Source organism: Populus nigra, chromosome 3 (genome assembly GCF_951802175.1).
Source record: "Populus nigra chromosome 3, ddPopNigr1.1, whole genome shotgun sequence".
Lineage (NCBI taxonomy): Eukaryota > Viridiplantae > Streptophyta > Magnoliopsida > Malpighiales > Salicaceae > Populus > Populus nigra.
Genome location: NC_084854.1, coordinates 9782844 through 9796114, shown reverse-complemented (window position 1 = coordinate 9796114; position 13271 = coordinate 9782844). Strand labels below are relative to the sequence as shown.

The 13271-nt window shown below is 42.0% G+C and overlaps 1 protein-coding gene across 1 annotated transcript; it reads right to left on the bottom strand.

The window, feature by feature from the left end:
• Positions 1-5584: 5584 nt before the first annotated feature.
• On the bottom strand, positions 5585-12529 carry LOC133688620 (uncharacterized). Its single transcript, XM_062108167.1, has 2 exons — positions 9240-12529; positions 5585-9029 (listed from the first exon to the last, which is right to left on the bottom strand). Exons 1-2 carry the CDS (start codon positions 12527-12529, stop codon positions 5585-5587), a joined length of 6735 nt encoding a protein of 2244 aa, XP_061964151.1.
• Positions 12530-13271: the final 742 nt, after the last annotated feature.

The window sequence follows — 13271 nt, the reverse complement described above, 5'->3', positions numbered from 1 at the left end:
CATGCTCTGATCATGCTCCGTGTCGCACCCTCCCGAGAGCTCGACGTCGCGGCGACCCAATCCTTCGTTTGCGGGGATTGATGTTGGGGTCTTTCTGTTGTGAAAAAAAAAAAGGAGTCGCCACCTAGTATTATGGTCACTAGGAAACCTAACTGGTCTTTCAGAGATTCTAAGGCAAGGGACTGGTTGCGTAAAGGGAAGGTTTTAGCACCCCTAGTACGCCCTACCTAAGGTAAGCTGCTTGGTGTTTGATTTGTCCTATAACTGTTAATATGTTGATGTTCTCTAATCCCATCAGTTTCCTAGGATAAGTCTGCTCTGATGAACGAAATCTAGGGTGCTTTAAAAACCTATTTTTATCTTAGTGTTTTATACTCTCAAGGTTCGCAAACCGTGGAGTAAAAAAATTTGAAATGTCCTCGATTATAATCAAGGCTTCTTTCAAGGATGTGTGCGGATTTATTATTCCTAGAAAATTATTTTGGATATTTACCACTCCGGGTTTCTTTATCCAAATATTAACAGTGAATAATAACAAATTACTCCCAATAATATTTTGGATATTCGTCCTTTAAGGATTTCTTTATCCAAACATTAGTGGTGAATAATAACAAATTATCCCCAATAATATTTTGGATATTCGTCCTTTAGGGATTTCTTTATCCAAACATTAGTGGTGAATAATAGATGAATTTTCCCAAAATAAGATTTTTATATTTTTTTGGAATATTGGCCAATACCCTTTGGAGTTTTACAAACATGTTGTAAAATCCAGAAATGCAAGAAAAATGATTTTTGTTGTGTTTAAGAAATCCGTGCGAAAACACATTTTTGAAACTTCAAATATTTGTTTTTTAGATAAAAGACGTAAAAACAATGTTAGGGTATTGGCCGTATGCATGAAAACAAAACATTTTTTATTTTTTGATATCTTGACGAAAACCGGGTATTTTCATACCGAATTTGTATTTTTACAATATAAAAATACAAACTATATTGATCCAAAATACAATAAACATAATTTCAGAACATCACATATTTTTTTGAAATAAATTTCGAAGAAGATTTCATTTTTTATTTTTTTTATTTTTTCGGGTTGGGCCCCGCCCGGCCCATGTGAATGGGCTGGACCTAGCCAACCTGCATAGCTGGGCTGGGCCTAGCAAGCCCAGCCTGGTCACTGGCCCATGCCAATGACCAGTCCCTCCAGTCCGCACCTGCACGTGTAATATTTTACGCGTGCATGAACAGTGCGAAGGTAATTAAATCACCTTCGCACTGTTCATCACCTTCCTTTGCATTACAGTGCATGACACAAAAAAACGGGATAACAGAGTGTTGCAACAGTGATGGTTTTCTTATGATTTTCTTTTCATTTCTGCATATTAACACAACATTATAAGAAGAAAGCAGCAGGCATACCTGGTTTTTGCGAAGACGGCGAAGATGGTGGTGCTGTAATATCTCTTCACCGTGTCCTCTGCTTCTGTTCGGTCAGCTCCTCTTCTGCTTCCTTACGTTCTCCTTTTCTGTATTCCCCTCTCCGTGGTTCTTGGTGTGGCTGCTGGAATCTTCCTCCTGGGGTTGCTGCTACTGCTCTTCTCCTGGTGTTGCTGCTGCTGCGGGGATGGAGGACTGCTGTTGCTTCGGTTGCTGCTGGGCGTCGCTGGAGGAAGGAGCTGCTACTGGTTGCTGCTGGGCGTCGCTGGAAGAAGGAGCTGCTACTGGTTGGAAAACGTTGATGGTCTGGAGGAGGAGGAGACGCTGCTGAGAGGAAGAAGAAAACCGGCTGGGAGAGAGGAGATAAGGAAATGGGGGTAGCGGTTTTTTTTGAGGAAAATGGAGTGGGAGCAAAATGGCTGCTCTGGTTTGGCTTTGCAGGAGAGGGGGGCTGTCCCTCGTTGCTGGTCGCTGAGGGGAAGAAGAAAATCAAGAGCCCAGGGGGAGGGGGTTGGAGTTGGCGGCCAGCGTTGGAAGTAAAGGAAGAAATCTGCAGAAATTGGGCGAAAATGCTGGTTTTTTGGCTTACTTTGGAACAGATTTTCTCCTCCTCCAGGTCTTCAACAGAGATTCTATTTATAGGTGGTGTAAGAGGGTCATATTGTCTATATTGGGGAAAATTTTCAGCCCTTGATTCGACTCGAGGAATCCAAACCGTTGGTTCAAAGTGTGCACCTCGAGCTGCCAAATTTGGCAGCTCAAGGCTGTGAACTGCCCGAGGTGGCCACTTTGAGCCACTCAACGGAGCCGTTTATAAATTTTTCGACCCGACCGGACCATTCTCCGGGATAAAGGGGTTTCATGTGGACATGTTGGTGCATGTTTTGTCTGATTTGAAGGCCAGACGAGCCGGCAAATGCGCCTGGAAAGCAGCCACTCAGGCAGCTTTTTGAGGAAGAAAGTGAACAGTAACAGGCGACATGTCACCTGGTTTTCCCTGCTCTGTTTTCAAATCAGTCCTCCAGTTTTTAATTTCTTCAATTTGGCCCCGGATCAAATCCAATACAGCCCCTCTGATTTACGCGCCTTTTCCAAATTGGTCCCTGGTTTTGGATTTTCTCAATTAAGTCCCTAATTAGCCATTAAACTTCAATATTTATGCAATTAAGCCCCTGATTGGACCTAATAAAATCCTAAAAATTATAATTTGGCCCCAGAACTTTAATTTCTTCTAATTAAAGCCCAAATTGACTTAAAAATCAATTTTTCTTGCAATCAAATCCTCTATAGGTTCAAAAATGAAAATCCAATTAAGTCCATAAACATCCAAATTTGGGTTTTCTCCTCAAAATTCAAATTTTCCTTCTCAACAGGGCTCTCATCCTTCAAGAATATACTGTCAAAAATCAAATCTTTGTATTTTTAACCTCCTTGACCAATTTTCCGACCATTTTCTGAGCGCTCCTTCCTCCTGTTATTTTTCTAACCTCCTTTGGCTTTTTATTTTTATTTTTTTGTGGGGACCCAAAAATGGGTTACAACAGATGCCCCCTCTTTATAATGCTTACGGAGCAAGGGTTTTGCGCAGTAAGTTTTATAAAGATAAACCCAAAACAGAACTCCCGAAACTGATCAGGTCGAAGTTTGATTGATCTGAAACTTGTCTTTTACAGCAATCCTCCTCAGCCCCCAAAAATTATGATCAAAATTTAGTCATCTTGAGATCCCTTCTGGCCATCTCCTTTGAATTCTCACTTCAGTTTGATCAATATGGAATTCCATTCGAGATCCCTTATGGCGGTCTCTAAAAAGTCATATTTGTAGTTTGTCCAACCTGAAATCTCATCTGGCGATCTCCCTTAGCCAAAGTTAAAATCGGTGTTACGATTGGGTTAACCTGAGATCCCTTCTAGCGACCTCCTTAGCCAAAACCTATATTTATAGCTTACTCACTTTGGAATCCCATTCGGTGATTCAAAACTAAACTCTGTGGGGTTGGGTTAACCTGAGATCCCATCTAGCGATCTCCTTTAACCACAACCAAAACAAAAAAATGTGTGTGGTCTCATTATGATGGGTGACCTACCCGAGTGTAGAAGGGGAAGAGTGGTCTCATTCTTATGGGCGACCTACCCAAGTAAAAAAAATGGAGAATGGTCTCGTTCTAATGGGTGACCTACCCAGAAAAAAAATGATGGTCTCATTGTGATGGGTGACCTACCCAGGGGGAAGAATGGCCTCATTATTATGGGTGACCAACCCAGGTAAAAAAAAAGATGGAGAATGGTCTCATTCTAATGGGTGACCTACCCAGAAAAAATGGTCTCATTGTGATGGGTGACCTACCCAAGTGGAAAAGGGGAAGAGTGGTCTCATTCTTATGGGTGACCTACCCAGGGGGAAGAATGGCCTCATTATTATGGGTGACCTACCCAGGTAAAAAAAAGATGGAGAATGGTCTCATTCTAATGGGTGACCTACCCAGAAAAAATGGTCTCATTGTGATGGGTGACCTACCCAAGTGGAAAAGGGGAAGAGTGGTCTCATTCTTATGGGTGACCTACCCAGGGGGAAGAATGGCCTCATTATTATGGGTGACCTACCCAGGTAAAAAAAAGATGGAGAATGGTCTCATTCTAATGGGTGACCTACCCAGAAAAAATGGTCTCATTGTGATGGGTGACCTACCCAAGTGGAAAAGGGGAAGAGTGGTCTCATTCTTATGGGTGACCTACCCAGGGGGAAGAATGGCCTCATTATAATGGGTGACCTACCCAAGTAAAAAAAAAAAAATGAAGAATGGTCTCATTCTAATGGGTGACCTACCCAGAAAAAAATGATGGTCTCATTATGATGGGTGACCTACCCAAGTGGAAAGAATGTGAAAAACGGTCTCATTATGATGGGTGACCTACCCAAATGGAAAGAATGTGAAGTGCGGTCTCATTATAATGGGTGACCTACCCAGATGGAAGATGGAAAAAAATATGAAGTGGTCTCATTGTTATGGGTGACCTACCCAGGTGGAAGATAAAAAAAATGTGAAGTGGTCGCGTTATAATGGGTGACCTACCCAGGTGGAAAGATAGAAAAAAAATGAAGTGGTCGCGTTATAATGGGTGACCTACCCAGGTGGAAGATAGAAAAAATATGAAGTGGTCGCATTATAATGGGTGACCTACCCAGGTGGAAGATAGAAAAAATGTGAAGTGGTCGCGTTATAATGGGTGACCTACCCAAATGGAAGATAGTAGTCTCATTGTGATGGGTGACCTACCCAGAAACAAAATTATGGTCTCATTGTGATGGGTGACCTACCCAGAAAAAATGTTGACAATGGCTCAAAGGCGCACTTGAAAGGAGGTAAGGTTAGAAAACACACTACCTAAGAAGTGAGGGCTCAAAGGCGCGCTCAAAAGGAGGTAGGGTTAGAAAACACACTACCTGAATGGTGGTGGCTCAAAGGCACACTCGGAATGAGGTAGGGTTAGAAAACGCACTACCTAAGAAGTGAGGGCTCAAAGGCACGCTCAAAATGAGGAAGGGTTAGAAAACACACTACCTGAGAAATGGTGATGAAACACCGATCTGACACATGTTGAAAGCAATGCATTATGGTCAATATGCATGTATGTTTTTGTTACCTATCTTGGAAACATAGGTCCCCCTTTCATCGTAAACTTCTTCGAGCTCTTGTTTCAACCTTTTCTCATGAACTGAAATATACCATATCCTCTTAATGAAGAGATCTCTGGTTCCTTATGGGGCCCTTTCTTGCTCCATTGAGTATTGTGCTTTATTATTATTTCAAAAGGAAAACTTTCAATGCAATTAGCAATTCTCATAAAAGATGTTTTTAGAAGTTTTATGGTATACCCTTTTGGGCTTTGGTTCACTATGGACCCCTATGTGCACTTCGTACACTTCTTGCCCCCAGTGTGGTGTGCATAAATATGCCAAGTTTAGATTTGATTTGGTTCTCTCCAATTGATGGAGTCATCTCCTTAGTCATGTGTAAGAAAAGAGTTTGTTTAAGTAAAAGATTTCAAATGCTATGAGATCATGCTTTCTATGAAGAAAGGTTTTTTACAGAGAAAATTCATAGCCAAACTTTATTTTATTGATTGGGGGATTACGGAATACATCAAGCGTAATATTTCCTTACAGAGTCAGAATTCACTGGCCTAACTAGATCTTCTCCATCCATTCTAGACAACAGCAAAGCTCCTCCCGAGAATGCTTTCTTTACTACGTAAGGGCCCTCATAGTTCGGCGCCCATTTACTCTGATCTTCTCCTGGTAAGGGCAATATTTTCTTCAGTACAAGATCTCCTTCGTGGAATCCTCGAGGTCGAACCTTTTTGTCGTATGATTTGGCCATCCTTCTTTGGTAAAGTTGATGATGACAAATTGCGGCTATCCTCTTTTCACTGATCAGATTTAGCTGTTCATATCTAACTTTTGCCCATTCTACCTCTTCCAGCTCAGAGTCTACCAGTACTCTCAATGAGGGGATTTCCACTTCTAAAGGCATAACCGCCTCCATTCCATATACCAACGTGTATGGGGTGGCTCCTGTTGAGGTTCGGACTGCAGTGCGATACGCATGAAGGGCAAATGGCAACATCTCATGCCAATCCTTATAGGTGACTACCATCTTCTGAATAATCTTTTTGACATTTTTGTTAGCAGCTTCTACCGCACCATTCATCTTTGGTCTATACGGCGAAGAGTTGGAATGCTTGATTTTCCATTTAGCACAAAGTTCTATTATCATCTTGCCATTGAAATTCTGGGCATTATCAGTGATAACCTTTTCTGGTGGACCATATCGACAAATCAAATCTCTCTCAATAAATTTCTTCACTACTTTTTGCGTCACATGAGCAAATGACCCGGCTTCTACCCATTTTGTAAAGTAGTCGATAGCCACGAGAATAAACCTATGACCATTGCTGGCTTTTGGGTTTACAGGTCCAATCACATCAATTCCCCACATCGCGAAGGGCCATGGAGATGTCAAGTTAAATAGAGGAGCTGGAGGGGCGTTGATTTTGTCACTGTATACTTGGCACTTATGACATTTTCGGACATAGTCGATGCAATCCTTTTCTAACGTCATCCAGAAGTAACCGGCTCTTTGTATCTTCCTAGCCATCACGTGTCCATTAGCATGGGTTGAGCAAATCCCTTCATGGACTTCTCGTAATGCTCTTTTTGCCTCAAACTCATCCAAACATCTCAACAAAGTCCCGTCGGATGATTTCTTGTACAAAATCTCCCCATCAAGATAAAAATCCATTGCCAACCTCCTCAAGGTCTTCTTGTCGATTTTGGATGCCCCCATGGGATATGCCTGGTTTTGGATGAAATTCTTGACATCATAGTACCAAGGGTTTCCATCCACTTCTCTTTCGACTGAGCAACAATGAGCTGGGTTATTTCTGATGTTGATGGGTACTGGTTGTATCTTGTGCTCGAAGTCTATTTTGGCCATAGATGCTAGTGTAGCCAAAGCATCTGCAAAGTGGTTTCCTTCCCTTCCTAGATGGGTGAACTCTATTTCCTCAAATTCTCCAGTCAGCTTAGACAGGTATTGTTGGTAAGGCCTTAACTTCTCTTCCTTGGTTTGCCATTCTCCTTTTATTTGGCAAATGATCAGCATTGAGTCTCCATACACATCTATCTTTTTGATGTTTAGCCCCAATGCAGCCTCTAAACCGAGAATGCAAGCTTCGTACTCAGCCGTGTTGTTGGTGCACCTAAACTGTAGCTTGATTGAAACCGGATACTGCTTCTTGTCAGGAGAGATTATCACCGCACCAGCTCCGTTACCACATGCATTTACAGCACCATCAAAGTACATAATCCACCAATCTGATTTCTCTTCCTCGATTGCAAGCACATCTTCATCTGGAAAGTCAAAGTCTAATGACTCATAATCTTCCATAGCATGGTCAGCTAGGTGATCGGCAATAACGCTCCCTTTCACAGCTTTCCTTGTCATATATACTATGTCATACTCAGCCAATAGAACTTGCCATCTTGCAATTCGGCTAGATAGATAGGGTTTTTCACAAATGTACCTTAACGGGTCTAATTTGGAAATTAACCACGTAGTGTGATACAACATATACTGACGTAATCTCTTTGCAGCCCATGTCAGTGCGCAACACAGCTTCTCGATCTCAGTATACCTAGACTCACATTCCGTGAACTTCTTGCTTAGGTAATAAATGGCCCTTTCCTTCCTTCCGGTTTCATCGTGTTGCCCAAGCACACATCCCATTGCTGTTTCTGTTACCGTTAGGTATAATATCAATGGCCTTTCTGGCACAGGAGGAACAAGCAGGGGCGGATTCAACAAGTATTGCTTGATTTTCTCAAAAGCCTCTTCGCACTCTTCATTCCAACTTCCAGGGTTCTTCTTCCTTAACAAACGAAAGATCGGGTCACAAGTCGTGGTTAATTGAGATATAAACCGAGCAATGTAATTCAACCTTCCTAAGAAACCTCTCACATCTTTCTCAGTCTTGGGAGGTGGCATAGATTGAATAGCCTTTACTTTGTCGGGATCTACTTCTATCCCTTTATCACTCACCACAAATCCCAACAACTTCCCAGATTTCACCCCGAACGAACACTTTGCCGGGTTAAGCCTCAACTTATATTTCCTTAGTCTTTCAAACAATTTCTTCAATATTTGGACATGATTCTCTCCCTCTCTAGATTTAGCAATCATGTCGTCCACGTATACTTCAATCTCTTTGTGCATCATGTCATGAAACAAAGTCACCATAGCCCTTTGGTAGGTGGCCCCAGCATTCTTTAAACCAAATGGCATGACTTTGTAGCAAAATGTTCCCCACGGTGTTACAAAGGTTGTCTTCTCTTTATCCTCTTGCGCCATTTTTATCTGATTGTAGCCTGAAAATCCATCCATAAAGGAATATATGGAGCTGCGTGCTGCATTATCAACTAACATATCTATGTGTGGTAGAGGGAAATTATCTTTAGGGCTAGCCCGGTTTAAGTCCCTAAAGTCCACACAAACTCTGATTTTACCTTCCTTTTTGGGTACCACCACTATGTTTGACACCCACTGTGGATACTTGACTACTTCCAAAAAACCAGCGTTCCATTGCTTTTCAATTTCTGCTTTTACTTTGATTAAGATCTCTGGATGAGTTCTCCTTAACTTCTGCTTAACCGGCTTGCATCCTTCCACCAGTGGTATCTTATGTACTACGATGTCCGTATCCAAACCAGGCATATCTTCGTAGGACCAGGCAAAGACATCTACGTAATCTCGGAGCAGTGCAATCAACTCTTCCTTCTCTTCCGGAGTGATCAAAGTCCCTATTTTCAGCTCTCTCTTGATTTCTTCATTACCCACATTTATGGTTTCAAGTTCCTCTTTAGCGGGCCTCCAAGCCTGTTCATGCTGTTCTATTAATTTTGTGAATTCCCCTATGTTTTTCTCCTCCCATTCCTCATCTTCTACAGCTACTATGTATTCTTTAAAGTTTGGCCATTCATTCTCAATGTAAAGTGCAGGTGTTGTTGTGGAGGATCCGCTTTCAGGGTTCCTGAAAGCGGAAAGTGTGTAAATGCACAGTAAGACATCAAGATGAATTTTGAAAATGCATGATCTCATTAAAAGGAAAGGATTGGCTCAAAAACAAAAATAAAATCCAATTAACATCTTGAGCCTCGATTGTCAATGAATAAAAACAAAACAGAAAGAAAAGGCAAACAACATAGATAAAATTATAATCCAACAAATCATTGTTGATTACATTTTGAAAACCAATGGAGCTTCTTGGGTCTCCCAATTCTGGAACTTCTCTCCTTCGGCTAGCTTTCGAATGAAAGTCCTGTCGGTGACTTCTTCCAAAATGTGGATGGTTAATTGTGGCAGCTCTTCATCCTTTCTTCCAGATTCAATTTTCTCAGCAATGTTCTTGACTTGGTCTTCCTCCAGAGTGTTTATGTTTATTGAAAAAAACTTCTGAAAGAGGTTTCCGTGTCCCTTATCAGGTTGCATCACATATGCGGCCTTTGGAAAAGAAGTCCTGATTGGAGGGATGACTAGGCTTTCTTCTTCAGGCTTCCTTCCTTCAATCCTAGCCATTCTTTTCTCCCTTCTTGCACCAGCAGCTCGCTTGTAATCCTCTTTCTTGGGCTTATATCCAAGCCCAAACCTCTGTTCTGCAGCTTTCAGCTTGATTATATCAATCCATTCAAGTTTTCCTTTCTCGATGACATATGGGCAAGGAATCTTGTGCTTCAAAAAGCTTTTAGCGGCCATTTTGGTGGCCTCCGAGAGTTCTGGTTTTCTCACCACAGTGTTCTCGGGTACCCACTCGGTATTCACAACTTCAAATGCATGAAGGTTTCCATCCTTACAATCTTCGGCTTCAATGAATGGAACCGCCACATTTCTTACCATTGATATAGTCTCCTCAGCCTTAACAGTAACCAGAACGCCATTGGCAATGTACTTCAAACATTGATGCAGCGAGGAGGTGACAGCTCCCGCAGAATGTATCCATGGCCTTCCTAACAACATACTATAGGAAGGGTGGATATCCATCACTTGAAGGGTTACTAGAAAGACTTGTGGACCCACAGCTAGTTCGACCTCAATTGTCCCCATCACTTGCCTTGGTGAGCCATCGTAGGCTCTAGCCGTCATCACACTGGGTTGCATGTGTGAGGGATCCACTGGCATTTCATCCAGCATATGCCTTGGTAACACATTAAGGGCTGAGCCGTTATCGATGAGAACTTTACCAATGAGACAATCTTTGCATCGGACTGTGACATATAAGGGCTTGTTATGTCCAGTTCCTTCAGCGTCAAGTTCATCTTCCGTGAAATATAAGTAATTGGCAGCATGGATCCTCCCTACTAGATGCTCCATAGTCTTTTGTTCAATATCTTGGGGTACGTAGGCCTCATTCAGTACTTTTTGCAAAGCATTACGATGCGGCTCGGAACTGAGTATTAATGACATGATGGAGATCTTGGCAGGGGTTTTCTTCAACTGATCCACTATACAGTACTCACTATGCTTCATCAATTTCAAAAACTCATTTGTTTCTTCCTCAGTCACAGGTTTATTCACCTCAAACTCTTTATCGAGGTCCAACACCTCCTTGCCCTTAGCCTTTCTTTGTTTCTCTAGCTCTTCAGGTGTGAAACAACGACCACTCCGAGTTAGTCCACTTATCTCAGTTCGGAACAGCGGCAAAGGAGTTTCAATATTCGAGGTATAACCATAATCTCCAGGCATCGCTCCATAGTTTGCTTTGTTTGCCATCGGGGGCTTAGTTAATACCAATTTCGAGAGCCCATTAGCTGTTGATTGGATTCTACATTTCCCCTGATTCTCTATCATCATGATCTCTTTGTTATCTCTTGCAGCCTCAATCCTTAGCTCTCCTAAAGTCAGCATTCTCGCAACCTTTTGATGAAACTCAATGCATTCATCAATGTGATGGCCTTTCTTTTTATGGAATGGGCAAAAATCATCTTCCCTTATGCAATGTTCGGATGGTTTCTCCAAATGTCCAGATTGTACCAACATTTCATATAGCCTTGCCATGGTCACTCTTAGCACGTTCTCTTTGCTATCGACCTCCATAGTATTCACTCCACTACCACCTACAGCATGTTTGGGTAGAGGGTTTGAATTCACATTAGGTGAATCCTCGAAAGTGACCCATCCAACTTTGATCAGTTGCAACACCTTCCTTTTAAAAGCAAAGCAAGCCTCAATGCTATGACCTGCGTGACCAGCATGGTATTCACAAGTCACCTCGGGGTTGTACCAGGCAGGGAAAGGTGGTTGCATAGGTGGTACGGGTAGGGGAGCTATCTGCCCAATACTCAACAGCTTGGCATACAACTCTTTTAAGGTTATTGGTAAAGGTGGTAATTGTTCTTCCGATGGTCGGTTGTCTCTTCTTTGGTAATTGCTTTGGTTATTTGCTGGGAATTTTGTTTGATTGGGTTGGTTTGGGATGGAGGGTTTGGCAAAATTGATACTGGTGACTTGGGTGGTAGGTGTTTGGTAGTTTTTGCTTCTCCCTTTGTATCCACCTTCTAGGTTATTCACCTCATTTTCTTTCTTTTTCCCAATGAAACCTCTCTTCTCTATAGGTTCTGCAATTCTCCCACTTCGGATTCCTTGTTCAATCCTCTCAGCAATCCGCACCACATCATAGAAATGTTGTGCTGAACTACCCATAAGGTGTTCATAGTATGGAGCCCTAAAAGTATTAGCAAACAGTGTCACCATCTCCGTCTCTATTAGTGGAGGTTGTACATTGATAGCTTGGTCACGCCACCTTTGAGCATAAACCCTTACGGACTCTTGATTTCCTTTCTCCATGGTAATTAGACTGGTCCTATCAGGAGCAATCTCAAGATTAAACTTGTATTGCTTTAAGAAAGCATCTGCCAAGTCTGTCCACTTCTTGATCCTAATATTGTCCAGCCTCATATACCAACTAAGGGCCGATCCTGTCAGGCTATCCTGGAAGAAGTAAATTAACATTTTATCATCGTGTATAACTTCTGCCATTTTGTTATAGTAAGAACGGAGATGGGTCTTTGGGCATTCCATCCCGGTATACTTAACAAACTCTGGCACTCTGAACTTCTTTGGAATAACAATGTTAGGCACCAAACATACTTCAGCAGCCCTAACTGGGTCAAATAAATCATTTCCTTCCACTGCCCTTAGCCTCTCTTCTAGTGCAGTCCACTTATCATACCCTTCATGATTAGAGAGTTTGACGTCATGTGGGTCCTCGTTTGTTAAATCCATTGTAATAGGGATTTGGATGGGCCGAGTGGGATTAGGATGCTGCTTATTTGGTGTATTTGCCCCCACGTTTATAGGTGCGACAGGAATTTGAGCTGCTGCTGGTGCTTCATCAGGTTGAGTAGACGTTCCCTCTCCATCTCTGGCTCTCAACATTTGCTCTAACATACTGGTTAGGTGCGCCACATCATTCCGAACTCCTTCAAGTTCTCTTTGGTACTGAGCTTCTGGTTGTGGCCTTTCTTCGTTTTCCATTCTTTTTCTTTGTCGAGTGTTGTGGATTCTAGAAGGGGGACCTATGTTTCTTAATCTGCAGATGCGTGCATAGATGTATGAGAAAAATGCATGATTGAGAATGATTTGTATATTGGGTATGGATGCAACTTTCTTGTGAACGAATAATAGCCACCATCTTATAAACATAGGTTCTTGTCACATTGCTAGGAGTACTACCTTTCAAGTCGTTTGCTTGAATCATATTCACCAAGAGACAGATTTTGCATAAGGAGATGGGTCAACGCCCTTTTCATTAATGTTTGATAAGTTTATTACATTAATAAATAAAAAGGAAATACAAAATTTATTAATCCCTTTCCTCCACAAACTCTCTAGCCAAAGGTAGGAAAGCAAAACCACGGTTCTCAATCTTCCCTAGGAAGGCATCGGTTTCAGCTAGGCTTCGGCGATAGCGAATGATGTCCCCTCCCACATTCCGCGCATTAATTCTAATAATTCGAGCATGTGCAGCAGCTTCATCCATTTGCTCATCTGTCTTGGTCATCTTTTCTATGAGCAACATATTGGTTCTGTTCAAAGCAGTGTTGTTGGCGTCGATTTGATCCTTGTGTTTTTCCATTGCTGCTAGCTTCTCGTCCAAATTCTTCACCTTTTCACGTTCCTTGTCGAGCTTTGTCCTCATGACTTTTATCTCATTCTTCTTAACCGCTAATTCTGTTTCAACAACCTCAAAACCTTTCTTTTTAGTTTCTTCTTTTGC

What these genes read in the sequence shown, in the direction of transcription:
- LOC133688620 (XM_062108167.1), bottom strand. Translation starts at nt 12,529, where the DNA reads ATGGAAAACGAAGAAAGGCCACAACCAGAAGCTCAGTACCAAAGAGAA. An exon ending in GCTCCATTGGTTTTCAAAAT is followed by an intron (nt 9,030 to 9,239) that starts GTAATCAACAAT and finishes TTCCGCTTTCAG; the next exon opens with GAACCCTGAAAGCGGATCCT.